This window comes from Hemibagrus wyckioides, linkage group LG07, assembly GCF_019097595.1.
Source record: "Hemibagrus wyckioides isolate EC202008001 linkage group LG07, SWU_Hwy_1.0, whole genome shotgun sequence".
NCBI classification, from domain to species: Eukaryota; Metazoa; Chordata; class Actinopteri; order Siluriformes; family Bagridae; genus Hemibagrus; species Hemibagrus wyckioides.
The window spans coordinates 30,628,399-30,655,569 of record NC_080716.1 but is presented as its reverse complement, the minus strand read 5'-3'; the positions used below and the strand labels follow the sequence as shown (position 1 = coordinate 30,655,569).

The following is a 27,171-nucleotide window of genomic DNA, read 5'->3' as shown; positions in this document are numbered from 1 at the left end:
CAAGTCATGCTAAACGGAAACAATGCTTCGCACTGGAGTGAAGGTGGCGCGCTGCTTAAATACCCCTCAGTACCGGAAGTAGGGCAGAGATGGTTAATACTCAGGCGAGGGCTCCCTCTGGTGTTCGCGCCCAGGCTGCCTAGTGACAGAAGTATAATTTTATATAATTGTACTTAATGTACTTGAACTGATATGAAAACAAACACATTTAATCTTCACTAAAAAGCCAGGCTGATCATACATTCACGATCCTCCTTCTTGGACTGAAATTAAAATGAAAATAATGAAGGAAAGTAAAGTCTAGATTATGTTCAGCTACAGATTGCCTCTAGATTCTGGAAAAAGTCATGGCTTTAATGTATGAAGTTTTTTTTTTTTTTTTTTTTTTTAAGAAAATGCAGACATATTCAGATGTTTGTTCAGGATTTGTGCAGGATTCATAAAATAACCTAATAATAATCTAATTTAATAATCTAAAATCAGCACACAGAGTAGAAAGGTATTTAGGGTACAAAGCATTTTCTTTATTCACATTATTCTTTTCATATGTCGTGTAGAAATGTGTGATTTATTTATGAATAAAAGATGTACTTTTTTCATTATTTACCTGAAAATAAGACAAGTGAAATATTGTGATAAAATCCCTCTAACAATTTCACCTGATTTAATTAAAACATAGAAGATAAACTGAGGTATAATGTCAGGAATACATTTATTAACTTAGAAAGAAATTATAAATAAAAGTATAATTAAGAACATGCAAATATGCTCTTTCCTTCCTTCCTTCCTTCCTTCCTTCCTTCCTTCCTTCCTTCCTGCCTTCCTTCCTTCCTTCCTTCCTTCCCTCCCTCCCTCCCTCCCCTTCCTCCCTTCCCTTCCTTCCTTCCCTTCCTTCCCTTCGGGCCCTCACAACCTGACTGTATAACAGTTTCTTCCCTCAAGCCATCAGGCTCCTCAACAACCAGGACTGAACTGTGTCTCTCTCTCTCTCTCTCTCTCTCTCTCTCTCACACACACACTCACCTGTGTGAACAAACTTACTGTATATTGTTCATTACTTATTGCACTACCTCAATCCTGTTAATATTTCATCTGCTATATTTTTGTTTATTTCTATTTGTACTACCTCAAGCGCTGCTACATTTTTGCACAATGCGTGTTGTCAGGCCGCGATATATAATATATATATATATATAATGTTACAATCACACATGTTATTAGTTACGTGTTTTTTGTTCATTTCATTTCATTTTATTTAATTTTTCATTGCACATGTTCTGTGCTAAGTGTCCTGTTTTTTTTACTTATTGTTTTTGCACTGTCTTGTCTTTGCTCTGTTTGCACCTAGTTGCACACTTTGCACTTTGTGTCTGGGACAAACTTCTGTCCTAGTTCTGTGTTGTTTTTTGTGTCCAAACTGTATGTTGTATGTTTATGTAGCACCTGGGTCCTGTTTCATTTCATTATGTACTTCGTCAGCTATATATGGTTGAAATGACAATAGAGCTCCTTCTCGACTTACTTGCTTGCACATTTACTGCTTAATTATCCGTCTGTGTAGGCTATCTATGAATGAATTTAGTTATATAGATCCTTTCACTGTCCATTGGACATAAGCCATAGTACATGACAGATGTTGCCTAAAGTATCTTGAGTGTGACCTCCTGATCTTCTCTGTAAGACACAGTGACAGTGAATCTACTGCTTATGTTGTAAAGTGAAAAGCAGCTCTGACTCCTTCATCATTTCATACCAACAGCAAAACCCACAGCTGTGAGCTGCAGCAGGAGACTGGATGGAGGTTTTACTGGCGCAAAAGTAATCAGTTACAGAATCTGAACAGTGAACAAGAGAACACACTTAAAGTGACAGTCGATAATGCAGGAGAAACAGAGTACAAGTGTCAAGCAGTCAGGAGAAAGTACTACACAGAGTTCAGTGATCCTGTCAAGATTACAGTGAGAGGTATGTCATGATTTTTTCCTCTTTTCATCACAGGATTGTTAGAAGGCTTTCCACTTTTGTTCGGTATTTCATTGTTTTCTTTCATGTAGCGATGTGACGACTGACTTCTGTCTTTTCTCCTCGTCTGTTTTGTCGTTGGTTGTTTCCCTCATGTATGAATCAGCTCACCTGTTATCAGTTTTGTCTATGATTGATGTCAGGATTTAAAGCCTCATGTGTTTTTGTATTATTAAGAAATATACATACCGTGTGTTTGAGATTGCAGCGTTCTCTTTCCCTTTGTTTAAGACAACCTGGATTTGGTTTTGATTCGTTTCTCTATATTGTATTTTGTTGTTGGTTGTTTTTTCCATGTATGGCCCACAGCGTTTTAGACCTGTCTTTACCTTAGCGTTTTTGGACTTGTTTAATAAAGATTTTATAAAGAGCTCTTCTGCACTTGAGTCCTCTCAGCCCTGTGACTCTGTGTTCTTCTGACAGCTATAATATAAAAAAGCTGCAATTAGCTGCTATAATCTAAGTGAGAGCAAGAACTAAGTCGTTCTACACACATTCCATGACAATTAATGTTACTATAGGTGGATGAAAAGTACAGGACATTAAATAATGTATTAAAAATGAACAAATCTTTGACACATTGCTGTGGTTTGAAAGGAATAAAACACATGAGGACATGCTGTTATTGAAAATGATATGTACTTCAGTGTGGAAACAGTAACTCTGCTTCATTACGCAATCATATCACTCAGTATTTTTATATAACAGTCACATATATAATATAACAGTGTTTTATTATTAAACTTTGTAAAAAAAAAAGAAGAAAAATACACAGTAGAAACCTTGATTGCTGATTGCTATTTTGGAAATCATAAAAAGCATCACCTCATGCTCACCTCTTATTTTGGGTGTTTTTTTCTACTCAACCCTGTTCTATTTTCTTCTACCAGTGACATAATCACAAGTGTGGAAGTGTGGAAAACATTACAGCCTACTCTGTCCATTAGAGTATAACTGGATCTAGATGTGGTGCTAATGTTACAACAAACATTCAAGAGTTAATATTAACAGATCTAAATTAGCTGATTAATAATAATAATAATAATAATAATAATAATAATAAACGCAAACTATTCCACTATTCCTAAATCATCCTTATACACCATTATGACACATTCATAATGACAATTTAGATCCTCTATTTTTTTACAGCAAGACCTAAACCAGTGGCATCCATAAATCCTGATAATCAGGTGTTCAGTGGAGAGACCGTCACTCTGAGATGTGACATACAGGATGAAAGTGTCTCTATCTGGCAGTACAGCTGGTATAAAGATGCTTCACACAGTCCTGTCAGTAGTGGACAGGTGTACAGAATCAGTGGTGTTGAAGTGACCCACACAGGTAAATACACCTGTAGAGGAGCAGAGAGAGGAGGTTCACGCTCCTCACACTCCAGTGATGCTGTTACACTGACTGTATCAGGTGAGTCTGTGGGTGTTTATATTTTTTTATGCAATATGTTAACATTATTTTTTAGAGTTCAGATTTTGAGCTGTCAGTAACTGAGTACTTGTTTCTTTAATGTTTACTGTCAGTTCCCTGTCTAGTAGATACCAATTTCTTTCACAAGAATCATCAGTCTTTTGCACTGGTAACTGGGTTTAATATTAAGTTTGCAGCATAATTTTGGTCAGTCTAATTAATAATAGTGAACATTAAGAATAAAAGCAGAAACATCACCAAAGGAAGATATCACACACAATGTCCTAAGGAGGCGAGGAACATTGATGCAAGTGCAGAACTATGTTTATGTAAAGTGCAAGAGAAACTACTAAACTAAAACTATGGTAAAAAAAAAAAAAAAAGTAAGCAAAACTAAGACAGGACACAAGAATACACAAACACTGCATCAAGGCTAGGCACAAATTATAACAAATTAAATAACACAAAATGAATGAGCATAATATACATAGGAAAAGGTAAAAAAAAAAAAAGATGAAGGACAATTTAACAAATACGTGCAGGGTTGCCCTCTGGTGGACTGGCGTGGAAATATTTAAGATACACTATATTGCCAAAAGTATTCGCTCACCTGCCTTGACTCTCATATGAACTTAAGTGACATCCCATTCCTAATCCATAGGGTTCAATATGACGTTGGTCCACCCTTTGCAGCTATAACAGCTTCAACTCTTCTGGGAAGGCTGTCCACAAGGTTTAGGAGTGTGTTTATGGGAATTTTTGACCATTCTTCCAGAAGCGCATTTGTGAGGTCACACACCGATGTTGGACGAGAAGGCCTGGCTCTCAGTCTCCGCTCTAATTCATCCCAAAGGTGTTCTATAGGGTTGAGGTCAGGACTCTGTGCAGGCCAGTCAAGTTCATCCACACCAGACTCTGTCATCCATGTCTTTATGGACCTTGCTTTGGTCACTGGTGCACAGCCATGTTGGAAGAGGAAGGGGCCAGCTCCAAACTGTTCCCACAAAGTTGGGAGCATGGAATTGTCCAAAATGTCTTGGTATGCTGAAGCATTCAGAGTTCCTTTCACTGGAACTAAGGGGCCAAGCCCAGCTCCTGAAAAACAACCTCACACCATAATCCCCCCTCCACCAAACTTTACACTTGGCACAATGCAGTCAGACAAGTACCGTTCTCCTGGCAACCGCCAAACCCAGACTCGTCCATCAGATTGCCAGATGGAGAAGCGCGATTCGTCACTCCAGAGAACGTGTCTCCACTGCTCTAGAGTCCAGTGGTGGCGTGCTTTACACCACTGCATCCGATGCTTTGCATTGCACTTGGTGATGTATGGCTTGGATGCAGCTGCTCGGCCATGGAAACCCATTCCATAAAGCTCTCTGCGCACTGTTCTTGAGCTAATCTGAAGGCCACATGAAGTTTGGAGGTCTGTAGCGATTGACTCTGCAGAAAGTTGGCGACCTCTTCGCACTATGCGCCTCAGCATCCGCTCCGTCAGTTTACGTGGCCTACCACTTCGTGGCTGAGTTGCTGTTGTTCCCAAACACTTCCACGTTCTTATAATACAGCTGACAGTTGACTGTGGAATATTTAGGAGCGAGGCAATTTCACGACTGGATTTGTTGCACAGGTGGCATCCTATCACAGTTCCATGCTGGAATTCACTGAGCTCCTGAGAGCGACCCATTCTTTCACAAATGTTTGTAAAAATAGTCTGCATGCCTAGGTGCTTGATTTTATATACCTGTGGCCATGGAAGTGATTGGAACACCTGATTCTGATTATTTGGATGGGTGAGTGAATACTTTTGGCAATATAGTGTATATGTCACTCAGACCGCCCCTTCATCACTTTGAACTCTGCATGGAGCAAAGAACATGTTAAGACCAACTGGAAGCGAAGAGCTTGGCTAGACCACAATGGGGGATCAAAAATGACAGCAAGGCAAGGAGTCAAGAGTGATGTCTGTCACCAAGGTGGCAGAGTGACACCCTAAATTGGGCCAGAAAGAGGAGTGCTGTCCCCTGTGAAACCAAGAGTCTGAGTGGCATCCCCTAAAGAGCAGAAAAAAAGTGGGGCAGCATTTTATTCAGAGCAGGGAAGCAGAGTGAAGTCCAAGGTGGAGTAGGAAGAGAGGGAAATGGCTCCCAACAGGTTGAGCAAACCCAACTTCCGGGAATCCTTAGAGGAGGAGCCTGATCATGGGATTGACCCTGAGCTAGTTTAGTAGCTTAAGTGCTAATGTACTCAATGCTCTAAGCTCTGACTTGGCAATATTCTGCCTAAAGAGTAGTGTGTATCTATCAAGAATAATTTAGCCATTTATTACGTAGTAAGTAGTTAACTCTGATTAAAAATAGCTTTAATAATCAGATATAGCCTCATAGTCTTCATAATAAACATGCAGAATTATTAATGGCAGCATGCTAGCGTAATAACCACACTGAGACTGAAGGAACAGAAAAGAGGAGAGATTTATTGAAACATTAGGAGTTACAACTCAGTCAGCCAGCCTATCCAATGGGATCAGTGGGACCGGAGGGTCAGTTGTAGAAGACGGAATCTCGGGATCCTGAGGAGAAGTCGGAGAGTAATCAGTGGGAGAAGTTGGGGGCGAATAGTCAGGAGAAGACTGAGGAATATCATGAACACTGTAAGGCATAGGCACAAATTCAGGAGAAAGTTGGGGAATGTCAGGGGAATTAGGAAATGAAGAGGAGTCAGAGGAAGAATCATTAGAGGAAATCTCAACAGGGAAATCCTCAGTCTGGACGCCTTGAGAGGTGGTGCGTGTCCAATGCCAGTAGAAGGTCTGAGTAGACTGATCACAGGTTGTGGGGTGAAATTGGGTGCTCTGATCAAGACAGACGGTATCTCTCACGATATGGTGAGCGAGGTAAGGAGACTCAGGAATAGAGGATTCAGATAGGTGCTCCAGGAAACCAGTAAGTTCAATGGCCAAACAGGATAGCTGATACTGGCGATAGCGTCGCAGAGCACCCCTGGGACTTCTCCGGAAGATAGCACGGCGGGCTGACCGAGCTAGGAAAAATAATGGGAAATGAGTGAAGATGAGTGAAGTGCATATTGCGTGACTATGTAGTCAGCAAAAGAGAGCGTGTACTAAGGCAGGAGGAACACAGTGTGGGAAGTAGGCCAGGTCACTGTGACATGACAGTGATAGGCAGGTAGAGGAGACAATAGCATTGGAATACTAGCAACCAACAGTAATGAAAAGAGGAAAAGGATATGAGGCAGCTTAATGGCACAGCTTAGTTTAAAATTAGTAAAACAAAACTTAGATCAAGTAGGTAGAGAGAAAAGTCATCGTGACATAGAGGAAGAGAGCAAGGTACTTACACATTGTTGTGGGGGGCAACGCGCGAGGTCAGGATGAGCCGAGGAAGCACCTTTAAGAGGTGATGGTCAAATGAAGTCATCGGGACAAATGCGAAAATAATGGGAACTGGGAAACGTATGTAAACTAAGGAAGGAGGGACTAAAGTAGCCATACACTGAATATAATGGGAAATTGCTGGAAATATTTAAATTAGAGAAAAGGAGGCGCCCCGGGGCGCCTGGGGTATAAGTAGAGGGGACTTTTTCGGGGTTTTTGAGACCAGCTGCTCTCTTCAGATATGCATGTTGTTGACTGCATGACTGAATAAAGAAACCTGCTTCTTCTCATCTGTTGACTGAGATCTCTTTTATTTCAGCTGAGTTTTATAGATTGTGGAGGTTATTGGGAAAGCTAAGAGTATTAGATACAGACAAAATTCCACCCTGTGATATGTCCACTCGGAGGGGGCTCTGAGTTCCGACAGAAGAGGAGAGTGTTCCTCATTCATCACAGGTGTGATGATCCTTACCATGCTCTCTCTGGATCTGTCCACTATTCACAAACCAGCACTTGTCCACGTCTCCACTTCTACATACCCCCACCACCCAAATGAGACAGGGAAGCTGTCCGGTTTTCAGCGAGTTCAATGTCCAAAGCGCACACTCACACATGCACATGGTTCTCTTAGTGCTCAGCTCTATCCCTGTCTATTTTCACTCATCTCCTTTTTTCACTCTTACTTTTATTTATTTGGTACCAGCCTACATCCAAGTACATTCCTTCATTTTATTCTATTCTATTCTATTCTATTCTATTCTATTCTATTCTATTCTATTCTATTCTATTCTATTCTGTACATACAATTTATTTCATTTTTCAGTTAATATTTTGATTTTTGTACAATTATGTTTACATATGTGTATTTTTATTTGCCTGTTTATTGTTGTTGTTGTTGTCTCTGTGCATTGGAAGCTTGTGACACTAAAACAAATTCCTTATATGTGCATATATAATTGTACATACGTTAGTCTCAAAGTACACATGTTTTAGTCTCAGTGAATGTACTGCTTATGTTGTAAAGTGAAAAGTAGCTCTGACTCCTTCATCATTTCATACCAACAGCAAAACCCACACCGACTGTGAGAGTGAATCCTCAGAGCTCCGTCTACACTGGAGACACCGTTACTCTGAGCTGTGAGCTGCAGCAGGAGACTGGATGGGGGTTTCAGTGGTACAAAAATAATCAATTACAGAATCTGAACAGTGAACAAGAGAACACACTTAAAGTGACAGTCGATAATGCAGGAGAAACAGAGTACAAGTGTCAAGCAGTCAGGAGAAAGTACTACACAGAGTTCAGTGATCCTGTCAAGATTACAGTGAGAGGTATGTCATGATTTTTTCCTCTTTTCATCACAGGATTGTTAGAACTTTTGTTCGGTATTTCATTGTTTTCTTTCATGTAGCGATGTGACGACTGACTTCTGTCTTTTTTCCTCGTCTGTTTTGTCATTGGTTGTTTCCCTCATGTATGAATCAGCTCACCTGTTAACAGTTTTGTCTGATTGATGTCAGGATTTAAAGCCTCATGTGTTTTTGTATTATTAAGAAATATACACACCGTGTGTTTGAGATTGCAGCGTTCTCTTTCCCTTTGTTTAAGACAACCTGGATTTGGTTTTGACTCTTTTGGTATCATTTCATACCAACAGCAAAACCCAAACCGACTGTGAGAGTGAATCCTCAGAGCTCCGTCTACACTGGAGACACCGTCACTCTGAGCTGTGAGCTGCAGCAGGGGACTGGATGGGGGTTTCAGTGGTACAAAAATAATCAATTACAGAATCTGAACAGTGAACAAGAGAACACACTTAAAGTGACAGTCGATAATGCAGGAGAAACAGAGTACAAGTGTCAAGCAGTCAGGAGAAAGTACTACACAGAGTTCAGTGATCCTGTCAAGATTACAGTGAGAGGTATGTCATGATTTTTTCCTCTTTTCATCACAGGATTGTTAGAACTTTTGTTCGGTATTTCATTGTTTTCTTTCATGTAGCGATGTGACGACTGACTTCTGTCTTTTTTCCTCGTCTGTTTTGTCATTGGTTGTTTCCCTCATGTATGAATCAGCTCACCTGTTAACAGTTTTGTCTGACTGATGTCAGGATTTAAAGCCTCATGTGTTTTTGTATTATTAAGAAATATACACACCGTGTGTTTGAGATTGCAGCGTTCTCTTTCCCTTTGTTTAAGACAACCTGGATTTGGTTTTGACTCTTTTGGTATCATTTCATACCAACAGCAAAACCCAAACCGACTGTGAGAGTGAATCCTCAGAGCTCCGTCTACACTGGAGACACCGTCACTCTGAGCTGTGATCTGCAGCAGGGGACTGGATGGGGGTTTCAGTGGTACAAAAATAATCAGCTGTTACAGCCTCCAACCAGAGAACAAACGAACACACTTAAAGTGACCATAAATGATGCAGGAGAAACAAATTATCAGTGCCGAGCACACAGGGGAAACTACAACACAGAACTCAGTCATCCTGTCAAGATTACAGCGAGGGGTATGTCTTGAATTTTTTTTCTTTCTATCTCAGCTTTGGTAGAAGGAGTAACATTTGTGGTTGTGAGATCCGATAATTACAAAGAAAAATAAAAATAGTTCAGGAGGAGTGTTACCATAAGATTGGGTTTATTTACAGAGCAAGAGAAACTACTAAACTACACAAATGATGTCTCAATCCTCAGCTAACAGTCCTCTGACATGGCTTTACTGTAGGAATTCATGCTGTAAAGTTCGCAGGTCAGGGAAGAGGAGAGTGTTTCTCATTCATCACAGGTGTGATGAGCATTACCAGGGTCCCTCTGGCTCCGGCCTTCATACACAAAGTAGTGTTCACCATGCCTCCACTTCTACATACCCCCAACCACCCAAATGAGGCAGGTGAGCCGTCCGGTCTGCAGCTGAGCTCCAATAATAGGAAAGGAAGTCTGCTATAGCCATCTGTTTAGCCCGCCTGTGGAAAAACTGGAATTTTAATGATTGATCAGAAGGTTCAAATCCCAGAACCACTAAAATGCCACTGCTGGGCCCTTGAGCAAGGCCCTTAACCCTCAGTTGTATAAAAAATGAGATAGATGTAGATCACTCAGGTGCTAGAGACACTTTCATCCCGTATGTCACATGTTGTGAAAAGCAGCTCTGACTCCTTCATCATTTCATACCAACAGCAAAACCCAAACCAACTGTGAGAGTGAATCCTCAGAGCTCCGTCTACACTGGAGACACCGTCACTCTGAGCTGTGATCTGCAGCAGGGGACTGGATGGGGGTTTCAGTGGTACAAAAATAATCAGCTGTTACAGCCTCCAACCAGAGAACAAATGAACACACTTAAAGTGACCATAAATGATGCAGGAGAATCAAAGTATCAGTGCCGAGCACACAGGGGAAACTACAACACAGAACTCAGTCATCCTGTCAAGATTACAGCGAGGGGTATGTCTTAAATTATTTTCTTTCTTTCTCAGCTTTGATAGAAGGGGTAAAATTGTCATTTATTTTTATTCCAGAATGTTCAAAAATAATCTTGAAATACATATATTTAACACTGTCATTTGTGGCTGTGAGATCTGATGCAAAAGTTTCAGAATGTAATTACAGTGAAAAATAAAAAATTGAGTGGAAGATATAATTGCACAGTTTCCCATGTATAAATGTTTTCAGGACAGAGGAGTTCATGCTTTACAGTTTTGCTGTAACATAGTGAACTGCATTTCTCCCCTTTATTCATTAAAAGAGTGGAAAAAAGAGCCTAGTGAGGAAATGACTCATGATTATATTTGCTAAAATATAAGTGAGAAAAGGAAATTTTACAGGCATTCCAACAACCATAAATGTAACGATAAATAGAAGAAAAGTGCAGTTTCATTCATTAATTCATTAAAAATAAATAAAGTAATCTATGGCACTGTGCTGTGCTTTAAAAGGAATACAACACACAAGGACATGCTGTTATAGGAAATAATCTGGGTGGTAACAAAATAACATATATAAATAAGTTAAATACATTATATTTCCTTCATCACAGTCTAAACACAAACTAAATAGAACTGTTTTAATGATGAAAACTTGGATTTTCATTCACTATTCCTCTATTCCCATATCATCATCATACACCATGACATCAAATACATCATGACAATTTAGATGCACTGTTAATTTTCTACAGCAAGACCTAAACCAGTGGCATCCATAAATCCTGATAATCAGGTGTTCAGTGGAGAGACCGTCACTCTGAGATGTGACATACAGGATGAAAGTGTCTCTAGCTGGCAGTACAGCTGGTATAAAGATGCTTCACACAGTCCTGTCAGTAGTGGACAGGTGTACAGAATCAGTGGTGTTGAAGTGACCCACACAGGTAAATACACCTGTAGAGGAACAGAGAGAGGAGGTTCACGCTCCTCACACTCCAGTGATGCTGTTACACTGACTGTATCAGGTGAGTCTGTGGGTGTTTTTATTTCTTATTTAATATGTTAACATTATTGTTATGGTTTTTATGGTTATTTTTATGGTTTATTTTTATAGTCCCTATTTCTTTAATGTTTACTTTTACTTCCCTGTCTAGTAGACACCAATTTCTTTCATCAGTGTCTTTTGCAGTAGCAACTGGGTTTAATATTAAGTTAGCAGGGACTATCTCCCTCCATGGTTTTAGGAGGTTGGGGTGAGAGATTTGGCTTTATCTGTTTGCTTATTCTCAGAGTTTTCATTCAGCAATTTTGAGCTCAACATGGATAATAAAATGAGAAATTCGCTTAGCTGGTTGACATTCTCGTGCCTATAGCTAATTCTTCATTAAGAGGCGCCCAAGTCACTGGAGATTTGCTCTCAGGTGGAGAACATACTGAATTTCATTTTTGCTAGTGGAAGGTCCTGACAGTATTGTGTTGTATAATCCACCAGAACTAAAGCAAAACAATTCTTGCTTGCAGACCTCTCTAATGGCCTGTCAAGTTTCATGCCAATTCTTTTAAAGGGGACCTCAATCAGTGGTAATGGCACTTTTGGGGTGTCCAGCAGACTCCCAAATTTGTAACATGCCACACACCACTTGTGTACATCACTGTGAATGCCCAGCCAGTAGAAATGGGCCAATAGAAGGTGTAGTTTTTTTTTGTGATCTAAGTACCTGAACATTAAGTCATGGGGAACGACCTTGAATAACGATTCCCAATGGCTCTTTGGCACTAATAACTGTGTAGTCTCTGTGTATACTGTGGTCTAAGTGTCCTGTATCACTCATATAGTCTCTTGTAATTAATTGAAATGTATGGGTTGGAAAGTTCAAAGGTTGGCTATAGGTGTTGACCATCAATTGCTTTCACTTAAGTTAAGGTTAACCAGAGGGATTTATCACACAACTGTTCTAGGGGGAAATCCCCAGAGGAAATTTCATAAAGGGAGAGGGTGCTGGGCCCTGAACACCCTCTGGGATCCCCTGTCAATGGCCAAGGCAATGCATCCCCACACATAAGATGTCTGTTCAAACAGCTCCGTCCTTTATTCCCAAACTAGCGTTCACCATGCCTCCACTTCTACATACCCCCACCACCCAAATGAGGCAGGTGAGCCATCCAGTCTGCAGCTGAGCCCCATCGACGGGACAGGAAGTCAGCCTGTGGAACAAGATGGCAGCACGTACAGACGCAACGTCCCCTCTATCTCCGACTTCAATGTCCAATTGTGCTTTTTCGAGTGCTTTTTGTTCACATTTACATTCTCAAAGTCTGCCGTCATCTCTTTTTAAAGCTAGTCGTAGTCGTGATTTCCTTTTGGGAATTGAAGCAAGGATAACAAACGACATCCTGGACAACACAGTAGCTGAGGAGCTTCGGGATCTCGGTATATTTCGCTGGCCGACCAAACCCTGACCTCGCCTGTGGCACCTCGCCCATAGAGGAGGTGTTGGAAGCGTTGTGAGAGGAAGCAGAAACGAGGCAAACGCAGAGGCATCGGGGCTAGGCTAGCAGCTAGCCCACACAGGCCCACAATACCATCCCTCATTTTAGCAAATGTAAGATCACTGGATAATAAAATGGACCACATACAACTTATAAGATCTGCGCAGCATGAGGTGAGAGAATGCTGTGTTTTCATCTTTATGGAGACGTGGTTAAATGAAAACATACCCGAGTCTACTATCCAGCTAGCTGGGCTAACATGCTACCGTGCCGACCGAGTCTGTGCCGAGGTAGGAAAGACTCCTGGCGGGGGAGTTTGTGTTTATATCAGCAAAGCTTGGTGCCAAAATGCTGTTATTGTTCGAAAACACTGTTCTCCACTGGTAGAGTTTATTATTGTAAAGTGTCGAACCTTCTACCTACTGAGGGAATTCACAGTGATTTTACTCATTGCTGTTTACATCCCCGCCAGTGCTAACAACAGCAAACGGAATGAGGCACTCAGTGAGCTCTACCATGCTATCAGTGAGCAACAAACAGCACACCCAGACGGATTTCTCATAACTGCTGGGGACTTCAATCACGTGGATTTAAAGCCTTTTTTACTGTAACTTCATCAGCACATAAACTTTCCCAGAAGGGGCAATAACACATTGGACTTAGCAGATTCAAGCAGCAAAGGAGCATACAAAGTCCACCCCTCCCCCACCTTGGACTCTTTGACCACATCACCATCATGCTCATACCTGCGTACAGACCGAAGGTGAGAGTCATCAGACCAACCAACAAGGAGGTACATGTGTGGTCAGAGGGGGCCCAGTCTGCCCTACAAGACTGCTTTGACACTACAGACTGGGACATCTTCAAAGAAGCAGCAACTTACAATAACCACACGGACATAGAAGAATATACTGAGGCTGTTACTGCATACATCTTAAAGTGCACAGATGATGTCACACACAGAAAAACCATCAATATTCGAGCTAACCAGAAGCCATGGCTGACAGAAGAAGTGTTCAAACTTCTGAGGGCACGGGATGTAGCCTTTAGAGCTGGTGACACTACAGGCCTAGCAACTGCAAGAGCCAACTTGTCCCGGGGAATCAGGAAAGTGAAACAACAATACAGCAATAAAATATCCAAACATTTCAGCAGCTTCAGAGACACACAGAGTCTCTGGCAAGGCCTTAAAAACTCTTACGAACTATAAACCCCTACCATGGACCTGTGACAGTGACATGTCTTTACTTAACAGCCTCAATGATTTCTTTGGCCATTTTGAGATCTACAAAAACACACAGGCACAGAAGATCTCACCTCTACCACACAAGCAGGCTGTGTGTCTGACCCCAGTCGATGTGGAAAAGACCCTCCTGAGGATCAACCCACGCAAGGTAGCTAGACCAGACAACATATCTGGTCATGTTCTAAATAATTGTGCTGCAGAACTCAAGGATGTACTAACTGACATCTTTAACATCTCACTGAGTCAAGCAGTCGTCCCCAAGTGTCTCAAGGCCAGCACAGTAATTCCAGTCCCAAAGAAACCACACCCCTCCAGCCATAACAACTACAGGCCTGTTGCACTGACCCCCATCATTATGAAGTGCTTTGAGCGACTGATCATGCAGCACATAAAATCCATTCTTCCTCCCTCCCACGACCCGTTCCAGTTTGCATACAGAACCAACAGGTCCACTGAAGATGCCATCTCAGCCACTCTCAATGTAGCCCTTACACACCTGGACTCCAAAGACTCGTATGTGCGTACGCTATTCCTGAACCTTAGCTTAGCTTTTAACACAATTATCCCCCAGCAGCTCATAAACAAACTAAGACACCTGGGAATCAACTCGTCTCTCTGTAACTGGGTTCTGGACTTCCTGTCAGAGAGACCACAGAATGTACGAGTCAGCGGAAAAACATCCTAAGACCATCACACTGAGCACAGGGTCACCACAAGGATGCCTGCTCAGCCAGCTGCTCTTCACCCTGTTGACCCAGCTACAATACCAACCACATCATAAAGTTTGCAGATGACACAACTGTAGTGGACTTCATCAACAACTACAAGGCCAACTACAGGAGCGAGGTGAGCCATCTGGTCCAGTGATGTACCGACAACAATCTCTTCCTCAACGTGGGGAAGACCAAAGAAATTGTCATTGACTTCAGGAAAGGTCCACCACAGCACCCCCCACTAACCATCAACAGTGCTGCAGTGGAGCGGATGAACAGCACCGGGTTCCTAGGGGTGCATATCTTTTGAGGATCTCTCCTGCATGACGAACACCACATCGCTGGCCAAGAAAGCTCAGTCACGCCTTTACTTTCTTCGCAGACTGAGGAAAGCATGAGTCCCGCCTCCTATCATGTGCTCCTTCTACCAGGGCACCACTGAGAGCATTCTCTCCAGCTGCATCACTGTGTGGTATGGAGGATACACTGCCTCCTGTCGAAAGACTCTGCAACGCATAGTGAAAGCAGCCGGCAAGATCATCTGTGTCTCTCTGCCCTGCCTTGTGGATATCTTCCATACCCGCCTCACTAGCAGAGCCATCAGCATTGCAGCAGATGGTTTACACTCACCAAACCTCTACTTCAGCCTCCTGCCTTCAGGGAGAAGGTACCAGAGCCTCCAGGCTCGCTCCACAAGACTTTCAAACAGCTTCATCCATCAGGCTGTCAGGATGCTGAACTCTGTCCATCATGTCCCTCCTCCCATACCTACTCCTGGACTCAGCTCACCCCACACTTCATTGCACATTAGACACTTTATACTGTCAATAAAATTCTATACACACTGAACTGTTAACAAACACTTGTTCAAACATTACATGTTTCAGCATACAGTACATGCACAAACTATTTCAATCCGACACTGTTTAGCACTTTACACCTTACCGTCTTATTGCACTATATTACTGCTATTGTACATGCTGTTTTGCACCTAACTTTTTGAATGTTTACATTTTTCTTCATGTTTATGTTCATGTTTACATTTGTCTTCAACTTATACAAATATATTCTAAGGTGCAAATATTTAATAGAATTCACTGTTTACACTTAATCAGATATATATCCATTCAGATGTTCAATTTATTTTTCACTGGTTTATTTATATCTATTTATTATAAGTATACTGCTGATACTGTCACAAAATCTGTTCTTTGTTCCACTGACTGAAATTACAATGTTAATACTGACGAGAGAAGAGAAATGGTATTTAGATTCCTCTATGTTTGCACATATGGTGGTATTGACAATAAAGAACTTTGAACCTTGAACTTGAACCTTGAACTGGAATTTCAATTGTTGAAATGCCAGATACAAATGGTTGATTCATGGGAAGTGGTAGCTCAATAATTAAAATATTGGACTACTGATCAGAAGTAGTAGAAAAACTGGAATTTTAATGATTGATCAGAAGGTTCAAATCCCACGACCGACGAGATACCACTAATGGGCCCTTAAGCAAGACCCTTAACCCTCAGTTGAATAAAAAATGAGATAAATGTAGATCGCTCAGGTGCTAGAGACAATTTCCTCGTGTATGTCACATGTTGTGAAAAGCAGCTCTGACTCCATCATTTCATACCAACAGCAAAACCCAAACCGACTGTGAGAGTGAATCCTCAGAGCTCCGTCTACACTGGAGACACCGTCACTCTGAGCTGTGAGCTGCAGCAGGGGACTGGATGGAGGTTTCACTGGTACAAAAATAATCAGCTGTTACAGCCTCCAACCAGAGAACAAATGAACACACTTAAAGTGACCATAAATGATGCAGGAGAATCAAAGTATCAGTGCCGAGCACACAGGGGAAACTACAACACAGAACTCAGTCATCCTGTCAAGATTACAGCGAGGGGTATGTCTTAAATTATTTTCTTTCTTTCTCAGATTTGGTAGAAGGGGTAACAAAAAATGTAATTAATTTTTATTCCAGAATGTTCAAAATAATCTTGAAATACATATGTTTAACACTGTCATTTGTGGCTATGAGATCCAGTGCAAAAGTTTAAGAACATAATTAGAAAGAAAAATAAAAATAGAGTTGAGGAGGAGCGTGACCTTGAGATTGACCCTGAGCTAGTTCAGTAGAGTCTCAAGCCTCTTCATATGCCTTAGGTGTGTCAGATATGTTCCCCTGTTTTTGGCAGCAATGAAAAATTGTAATACATCCATATTTGGTTTACTTTTTTGTCATGAGGAGGTTAGAAAGGATGCAAAAGCAGAATTGTGTTTATTTACAGAGCATTAGAAACTACTATACTATACAAATGATGTCTCAGTTCTCAGCCAAAAGTCCTCTGACATGGCTTTACTGTAGGAATTCATGCTGTAAAGATCGCAGTTTAGGGAAGAGGAGACTGTTTTTCATTCATCACAGGTGTGATGATCATTACCAGGGTCCCTCTGGCTCCGGCCTTTATTCACAAACTAGCGTTCACCATGCCTCCACTTCTACATACCTCCACCACCCAACTGAGGCAGGTGAGCCGTCCGGTCTGCAGCTGAGCCCCATTGACGGGACAGGAAGTCAGCCTGTGGAACAACTGGAATTTCAATTGTTGAAATGCCACATACAAATGGGTGATTCATGGGAAGTGGTAGCTCAATAATTACGACATTGGACTACTGATCAGAAGGTTCAAGTCCCAGGACTGACAAGATGCCATTAATGGGCCCTTAAGCAAGGCCCTTAACCCTCAGTTGTATAAAAAATGAGATAGATGTAGATCACTCAGGTGCTAGAGACACTTTCATCCTGTATGTCACATGTTGTGAAAAGCAGCTCTGACTCCTTCATCATTTCATACCAACAGCAAAACCCAAACCAACTGTGAGAGTGACTCCTCAGAGCTCCGTCTACACTGGAGATACCGTCACTCTGAGCTGTGAGCTGCAGGAGACTGGATGGGGGTTTCACTGGTACAAAAATAATCAGCTGTTACAGCCTCCAACCAAAGAACAAATGAACACACTTAAAGTGACCATAAATGATGCAGGAGAAACAAAGTATCAGTGCCGAGCACAGAGGGGAAACTACAACACAGAACTCAGTGATCCTGTCAAGATTATAGCAAGGGGTATGTCTTGAATTATTTCCTTTCTTTCTCAGCTTTGATAAAAGGGGTAACAAAAAATTTTAATTAATTTTTATTCCAGAATGTTCAAAATAATCTTGAAATACATATGTTTAACACTGTTTTTCATCTGTGGCTGTGAGATTCAATGCAAAAGTTTAAGAATATAATGACAATGATAAAAAATTGAGTGGAAAAAATAATTGCACATTTTCTGACATATAAATATTTTCAGGACAGAGGAGTTCATGCTTTACAGTTTTGCTGTAACATAGCAAACTACATTTCTCCCCTTTATTCATTAAAAGACTGAAGGAAAAAAGAGCCTAGTAAGGAAATGACTCATGATTATATTTGTTTGAATGTAAGAGAGAAAAAGAAGGTGTTTTACAGGCATTCCAACGACCATAAATGTAACTATAAATAGAAGAAAAGTGCACTGTTTCATTCATTAATTCATTAAAAATAAACAAAGTAATCTATGGCACTGTGCTGTGCTTTAAAAGAATACAACACACAAGGACATGCTGTTATAGGAAATAATCTGGGTGGTAACTACTATTTTTTTACAGCAAGACCTAAACCAGTGGCATCCATAAATCCTGATAATCAGGTGTTGAGTGGAGAGACCGTCACTCTGAGATGTGACATACAGGATGAAAGTGTCTCTATCTGGCAGTACAGCTGGTATAAAGATGCTTCACACAGTCCTGTCAGTAGTGGACAGGTGTACAGAATCAGTGGTGTTGAAGTGACCCACACAGGTAAATACACCTGTAGAGGAGCAGAGAGAGGAGGTTCACGCTCCTCACACTCCAGTGATGCTGTTACACTGACTGTATCAGGTGAGTCTGTGGGTGTTTTTATTTCTTATTTAACATTATTTTTTAGAGTCCAGATTTTGAGCTGTCAGTAACTCAGTCCTTGTTTCTTTGATGGTGATTTTCACTTCCCTGTCTAGTAGACACCAATTTCTTTTACAAGAATCATCATCATATCTTTTTCAGTAGTTTCTGGGTTTTATATTAAGTTTGTAGTATAATTGTGGTGAGTCAGTCTGATTAATAGAACACAGTTAAAAAATAAATTGAAGTAAATCTTACCTTGTGTTGGCTCTGCCATTATCTGATTTATTAGAAGATAACCTATTTCTGTTCTGTTGGCTATATTTCTAGTTATTAATGTCTTCATATCAGGTCATTTAAATATATACAGTGTTTCTACATTTCAATCCAATCATGAATTTTATTAGAACAGCAGCTCTGACACCTTCATCATTTCATATCAACATCAAAACCCAAAACGACTGTGAGAGTGAATGCACAGCATGTCATATAGCATGTTGTTACTTAAACAGTTGAATACAGAGGGGGTGCTAGAGAGCACATAATGCATGGTGCAATACTCATAGTGGCCACTGGAAGTGCTGAAGGCTGTCAACTTCTCATCAACCTCATGAATGTGCACCAGGTTATAAGCACTGTGTAGGTTGAGCTTGGTGAAGAACTTGGTGGTGTGGAATTGCTCAAAGGTTCCTGTAATGAGAGGCAGTGGACATGAATATGTTGCAGTGCACTGATTCAGGCCCCTATAGTCAATACAAGGTTGAAGACCTCCCCCTTTCTTCCTAAAGAAGAACCCTGTCAACAGTGGTGGATAGGCTGGTGGATAGTGGTGGATATAACCAATGGGTCCCCTGTTGATAGCTCGAATTTGTAGTGGCTGTGGTATTGGTTTTGTAGGCATGTTGAGATTAAGTTTGAGGAGCACACCATAGATCAGTGAGGGAGTCATGATCATTTCTGGTTTCAAGCCTTGATGGAACTCGAGTGTGGAATCAGTGAGGCAGAATGCTCCTTGGGTCAAGGACAGGAATTGCTCATCTGCTTCCTTGCTCACTGGAGAGTGACTGAAGACACATTGAAACAGCTCAGTGAATTGTTTCTAGGAAGCCCTCGCCTTGCCTTCTTGATCCCAGACAGGGGACACCCACTTCAATGCCTTCCTAGTGAGCAGATTTAGAAATCATGATGAGCAAACAGTATCAAGAGGGTTAGGCAAACACAGGAATCATGTAATACAAGGAAACATAACAAATTTGGCAAAATATAAGGCAGGGAAGTGTCCAGTACAGTTTAACTGGATTTAAACATGTTGTTTATATTAAAAACAAAAATGATTGAAGAATAATTGATGAAGAGTTAATATGGAACGATCTCACAAAAATCTGTAAAATAAATGATAATAAAATGATAATAGTGTTAATAAAAGAAAATTGGTGCATTCACTATTCCACTATTCCTATATCATCATTAAACACCATGATGATACATTCATCATGCCAATTTAGATGCTCTATTATTTTTCTACAGCAAGACCTAAACCAGTGGCATCCATAAATCCTGATAATCAGGGGTTCACTGAGGAGACGGTCACTCTGACAGAGAGAGGAGGCTCACACACCAGTGATGCTGTTACACTGACTGTATCAGGTGAAAATGTTCAATTAGACATTCCTGAAAAGCTTCTTATTGTGTATTAAATAAATACAGAAAACTTTTATGTATTTTCTGTGTAACAGAGAGACCACAGGCAGTACTGAGTGTATCTCCACAGAGCTGGCTGACTGAAGGAGACTCAGTGACTCTAAGCTGTGAGGTTACAGACTCCTCTACAGACTGGACATTCAGCTGGTACACAGTTGTTCCCTACAGAGACGGCTTAACTGGAATAAATAATAATGGTGGCTATAGCGTGTATGTGGAGCTCCTCTCAGACAGCAGCAGAGGATCTGGAGGCAACTACACTCTCAGTCCTGCTGCTCTTAAACACACAGGAGTTTATATGTGCAGAGGAGAGAGAGGAGAACCAGCCCTTCACTCACAGTACAGCAATCCACAGCCACTATGGATCACTGGTGAGGAAAATTAACTGTTGTGTTGAAGTGTAGAATAGAAAAGTGTGAATGTAAGATCAGATTAATGCAGCATTTATTTATTCATGGGTATATGTTAGTTAAAGAGTATTAAATGCTGGTAGATGATTATTGTCATGATGTTCCTTGTGTTCCCCTGTATTTGGTGATGTCCCACTCCTTGTAATTGGGTCATTTTTCTTGGTATCATACAAGAAAATAAAAACTTTCAATTTATAGCAAATTCCTTGTGTTCTTATTATTGTGCATGTTCTCTATATCCTTTTTTTTAACTTGGTTCTTTTCTGTGTTTAAGGTAAATCTCCTCCAGTCTCTCTGATCATCAATCCCAGCAGAACTCAACACTTTACTAATGACTCTCTCTCACTGAGCTGTGAGGACCAGAGTAACTCTACTGGATGGACAGTGAGACGATACACACACAGTGAGAGAGTGTTAGATTGTTCACACTGGGGATCAGTTACAGGATCTACATGTAACATCAGCTTCCTCTCCACATCCTACACTGGAGTTTACTGGTGTGAATCTGAATCTGGAGAAAACAGTAATCCTGTCAACATCACAGTGCATGGTGAGTCTTCATGGAGTGTGTTCAATGTTAAATGAAAAACGAAATGTTTCAGTATACAGAATGTATACAGAATATTTAGAATTCTGTGTTTCCACTGGGGAGAAACTGTTTAGGATGGCAAAGGGGTATTTTTACTTAATTCTCTTTTTCATAACAGTGATGATATGCTGAACCTCTGCTCTTTTCCACTTTGTATCAGCTTCTAGATCCAGTGGTGGAACAGTAGGACTGTTTGTGGGTTTGGGATTTGTGTTCATCGCTTTTCTGATCTTAATGATCGTGCTGTGGTCCTGCAAAAGAAGAAAAGGTAAGATAACTGCTTTATACATGTTTTGTAGAATATAAGGAGTAGAACAGGTAGCTTTATTTAATTTCAGACATTTCCTCTTGCATTAGGAGATTTAACAAATATTAACTCTATACAGTAAAGTACAGAAGTGTCTTGTAGAGACTATCACACTGCACTGTATTCAGGTAAAGCTGCAGGTCAGAGCAGGGAAGCCAATTACGCACAGGTCATGAAGAAAAAGAAGGCAAACAATGGTCAAGTATTTTTAATGCTACAATATTAAATTTTATTAAAAACAAATGTTAACAAATAACACTTCAAATCTTCAGCACTGTCAATTATTTGTTATCTGAATAAACTGCATCAAATAATTAGCAGGAGACTCATAATGACTGATGTCTATTTTTGAGTTGTGCCTGATGTATTAAAAGGCTAAAGATCATTGGATGGTTTTGTTTTCAGCTACTGCAGGTGCTGATGCTGATGTGACTTATGCTAAGATTGAACTAAAAACAATGAAAAAAGCAAAGAGAATAAAAGGTAAAGGAAAATGTCTTGTGTCAAACATCACTCTTATGCTATGTAATGAAACACTCATGTTGTGCTGTTAAAGGAAAATAATCAGTGACAGTGTGGTGTGGTGTGGTATGATGGGTTAATTCTTCAGAGTTCCTACACTGAATGATTATTTTTCTAATACAGCACATCCCAAAGTGCTTTACCACAGCAGCTTCCCTATTTAATTAATTTCTCCCAATCTGATATTTGATCTTAATATTAACTGACCTTCTTGACTCATACTTACATTTATGATGCTGTCTCATGATACCACAGTTAGATATTCGCATAAACAAACTGTGGACAACTCAGAAGGGTCAGGAAAAAGGAAATGGTGGCAGGCATGGGAACTCAAAATGCATTTTGTTTTTGCTTTAGTATTTCAGCAGTATTATTTAACTGCACTTAATCTCTGCCACCCACTCACTGCAACAGAGGAAAAGTCAGTAGTGGAAATAAGCACAGGTATTTGATTCTAGCAATTTATCTTCACCAACTCCTCTCTCCATTAACTTGTGTGACCACAATAACCCTGCAACAGACTCCCCTGCAACATAAGGAAAAAGTCTGATTCTGGTCCACCTTGAACTTAAATGGATGAAGTGCTAGATACCAATGAATGATCCTCATGTTGGCATCCTATATGCGGTGGAGCCACTGGAGTGGTGTGTGGTCTGAGCAGAGAAAGTAGGCCCATCCCAGCAGATAGCATCATTAGTATGGGTGAAGACCATCCATTTGATGGCTAGACACTCCTTTTAAATTGTGCTGTACTTGGTCTATTCCACCAATAACCTCGGGCTGATGTCCTCCAACCTCTTCGGTCTAGAAAAGACATTTTTTCACTGGATATTGTAGTCAAAAGGATGTAGCAATATCCCTTTATTAAATCTAGCATTCAATTATATAGAACTGCACCTTTCTACTTGCACAATTTGTCATTATGAGGCATTGGGCATTGACTTTTCTATAGTCCACAAAGAACCGAACTAACCCATCAGCTTCGGGCACCAAAACCACCAGGAGGTGTGACTCCTTGATTAACCATTATTGTGCCATGAGCTCTTCCTGAATCAGCTGTTTTTTTGTTCAGGCGAAAGGGTTGGCTGCGTAACATGGGGGGTGCATTAGTGTGGTTTGCTATGAGGTCATTGTGACCTGGGAGAGGTTCAAACACGTCAGAAAGTTGGGACAATGAAAGTTGGTCTCCACAGGGGGCCGAAGTGGAGGAAACTGACGATTTTGTATTTATATCCAATCCCAACTCCTCCCTCTTGGGAACAACCATCACCAAGGCCACAGGGACCACCTCCCATCATGGTTAAGGAGAGTGAAGTAGTGAATTTGTAATGCACCACAGAGCTTGATGTAGGTAGCAAAACAAGCACTGCAAATTCCCATAGCTGAATGCCCCATTATACATCAGGGAAAAATCTATAACAAACTCAGAAAATATGCTGACCTATAAGTTGCTCAGGACCTCTTAGTTGCACAACTCCACTTTAGTATATACATGTAGCGCCCCTTTGGCCACCCTGGCAAACTGAGTGCTTGTTGTTAAATTATATTTAACTTTGTTATACCTGGATTCTTAGTTTGGGTTCTCACCTGTTGCTTAGCTGCCTAATATGCCTTCAACACTCTCAACCCTAGTAATTACAACAACAAATAGACACACGAATCTGGATATATAAATAACCAAAATATATTGTACTGATAATAATAAGTGTATTAAAAATAACAAAATAAACTAAACAATCCCTTGTTGGGTATAAAAACAAATAGTACAATTATAAATAAAATAAATCACAATTTAAATACTCAATGGAAATATAGCAACTTAATTCTCTTCTGCTTTTACAGATTAGTATAACTCTGTAGATGAACAAAAATACAGATTACCAATCATAACACTTAATACACCAGTATTCACACTCAGTTACACTAACTAATGTGACCGGTCACCTAGCTGTATTAACAAACAAACTAAAATGCTGGCAAAAACTATACTCGTTGCAGGCCTGTTTCACCGCACTCACAGTCTCCGTTGAAGTGTCGCACCACAACGTTTGTAGGGATAATACCTCTCAGTGGCTTATTGTCTCCAAGCGGCAGTCTCATGAGTCCTTAGCAAACTGATGCTAAACTCTGTGTCGTTGGCAGCTCAAGTCACCGTCTGATGTCCTCAGGTTCCTCGTCGGCCAAATGGAGGAACCCCGAATGTTTCCGGTTGAATGGGGCACTATCCGCCAGCTCTACTTCCAAACATGCTCTCACAAATTGTCCCAGTCCTTGTAGCAAACCACTTTAGTAGAGTATTAAAGCATTAGCATGGCCTGCTAACACCACAGCTAAACACAGTCTTCTAGTTGAACACATGTAGATAAACGGCACACTCTTTACTTTAAAAAAGTTTACACAATACTTTCAGAGAACTATGAAAACACCTTTAGATAGAATTCTTAGAGTTGCCGAGGCTCACGGGCAGTGACTCTCGCCTAGGTTTTCTCTCTGAATATACACACATGCTCCACTTTTCTCAAAAACTCCTTTTCTTTTTCTTCCCTCTTTTATTCCCCACCCCATCAGTAGTCCTGCTCATGGATGGCTCCGATTGGCTACTAGGGATATTACACTTAAGCATGACCAATCCTATTCCAACTCAGGCTGCCGTAAACTAGATTGTGTGAACTCATGGTCTTCTAATACACTCTAAACAAACTAGGTTAAATTACACAGCAACAAATCAGCGCATGCACTAACTCAATTTAAACCTAATGCATTTACCATATTAGGAACATCATTAAGACTTTACCCAGGGCTACATACAGCTGTAGAAATTACATTAATTATAATCACTCTCTCTGGTGTCACCCAAATCATGTTCTTAAGTGTTTGACAACACAGACCAAAACTAATGCAAAACGATGCCCTCGTGCAGTCTGACATTTAAAATATCGCCATGAATGCCATGCTGCTTCCATGTGAACATATGTACAGGGGTTTCTAAAAATTGGTCAGTGAGTGAATGAAGTTGTTCCCTCACCAACCTCTCTTTTATTATCTTACAAAAACCACAATCTGTCATAAAGTCCTCTGTCTTGAAGACCTTCCCATGTTAGAAAATGTCCTGACTGTTAAAGAGTGCTGACACTGGAGATTCCTTCCATAAATGTTAAAAAAGAAAACTGAAGAAATTTGAAGTTATTAAAGCAAGTGCATTAAAATACACCTGTGATTTGCAGCTGCACTATTGTCAGAGCTGCTGTTATAGAAAATTATTCAACAAATTCTGACCAGTCAGAATCCAGAAGTCAACCCTGCGGTGGTCTAATGTCTTTAATTGTGTATGATTTAATATCCAGATCATTTTCTTTGTAATAATTTAAATGTTTTGTAATATTTCAGGAGATTAATTCATGATATCTAATTCCCACTAGGAAAGGCTAGTGTGGCTGATAATACTGTCTACTCAGAGATAAAGCACAGCAAGGTAAGACTCATGACATTTACAGCATAAATCTTGAAAAGACAAAACACCATGAGGAAAGATTTTTAATGCTGCATTAGAAAGCAGCTACAGTATCCATGTACACAAACCCCCACCTTACAGAATCTGTGAGAGGTCATCCATGTTTGTTTGGAAAATGACTAGATAACTATCCATCATCTCAGTCTACATGGACAGTTATGACAGAGATAACTATGAACATACAAAATACTGACACAGGAAATTACTTGAATAACTGATTTGTTGCCTTGGTCACTGATTCAACAAGTTAACTAGTTTGTAACATCAGTGACAGCAATATCAGGAGAAATGTATTTATAAATGTATTTACTGTCTCTGTCTTTCTCTTTGCAGTGAGCCATGTGTCTGTTCTGATAAAGCTACAGTAGTTAAACAGAAAAAAGAAAAACCTATAGAGAGATAGACTGACAGAAAGCCAGACAGACAGACTGGTAGATAGATGAGACAGCACTCACAATATCCGCCATGTAGAAGATCTCCAACATCTTACTGCAAACATTAAAGCATCTGAGCTTCTTCAGAAAGTACAGTCTACTCATCCCCTTCCAGTACACAACAGTAAAGTCTACTCTTCCCCTTCCAGTACACAACAGTAAAGTCTACTCTTCCCCTTCCAGTACACAACAGTAGAGTCTACTCATCCCCTTCCTGTTCACAGGAGTAGAGTCTACTCATCCCCTTCCTGTTCACAGGAGTAGAGTCTACTCATCCCCTTCCTGTACACAGCAGTAGAGTCTACTCATCCCCTTCCTGTACACAGCAGTAGAGTCTACTCATCCCCTTCCTGTACACAGTAGTAGAGTCTACTCATCCCCTTCCTGTACACAGCAGTAGAGTCTACTCATCCCCTTCCTGTACACAGCAGTAGAGTCTACTCATCCCCTTCCTGTACACAGCAGTAGAGTCTACTCATCCCCTTCCTGTACACAGCAGTAGAGTCTACTCATCCCCTTCCTGTACACAGCAGTAGAGTCTACTCATCCCCTTCCTGTACACAGCAGTAGAGTCTACTCATCCCCTTCCTGTACACAGCAGTAGAGTCTACTCATCCCCTTCCTGTACACAGCAGTAGAGTCTACTCATCCCCTTCCTGTACACAGCAGTAGAGTCTACTCATCCCCTTCCAGTACACAGCAGTAGAGTCTACTCATCCCCTTCCAGTACACAGCAGTAGAGTCTACTCATCCCCTTCCAGTACACAGCAGTAGAGTCTACTCATCCCCTTCCAGTACACAGCAGTAGAGTCTACTCATCCCCTTCCTGTACACAGCAGTAGAGTCTACTCATCCCCTTCCTGTACACAGCAGTAGAGTCTACTCATCCCCTTCCTGTACACAGGAGTAGAGTCTACTCATCCCCTTCCAGTACACAGCAGTAGAGCATATTCATCCCCTTCCTGTATACAGGAACATGTCATTCACTTTTTACTTAAATT

General features: G+C 40.8%; 1 protein-coding gene across 1 annotated transcript in view; it reads left to right on the top strand.

Annotated features, from left to right (window-relative positions):
• Positions 1–1,878: 1,878 nt before the first annotated feature.
• The window catches only part of LOC131356305 (B-cell receptor CD22-like), a 43,843-nt gene continuing 18,550 nt past the window's right edge, over positions 1,879–27,171 (top strand). Inside the window, exons 1-6 of the mRNA XM_058395207.1 lie at positions 1,879–1,921; positions 3,175–3,447; positions 9,090–9,356; positions 11,024–11,296; positions 17,591–17,854; positions 18,424–18,696. Coding sequence (XP_058251190.1) covers positions 1,879–1,921; positions 3,175–3,447; positions 9,090–9,356; positions 11,024–11,296; positions 17,591–17,854; positions 18,424–18,696 — 1,393 coding nt within the window. The remainder of the gene's footprint in view (positions 1,922–3,174; positions 3,448–9,089; positions 9,357–11,023; positions 11,297–17,590; positions 17,855–18,423; positions 18,697–27,171) is intronic.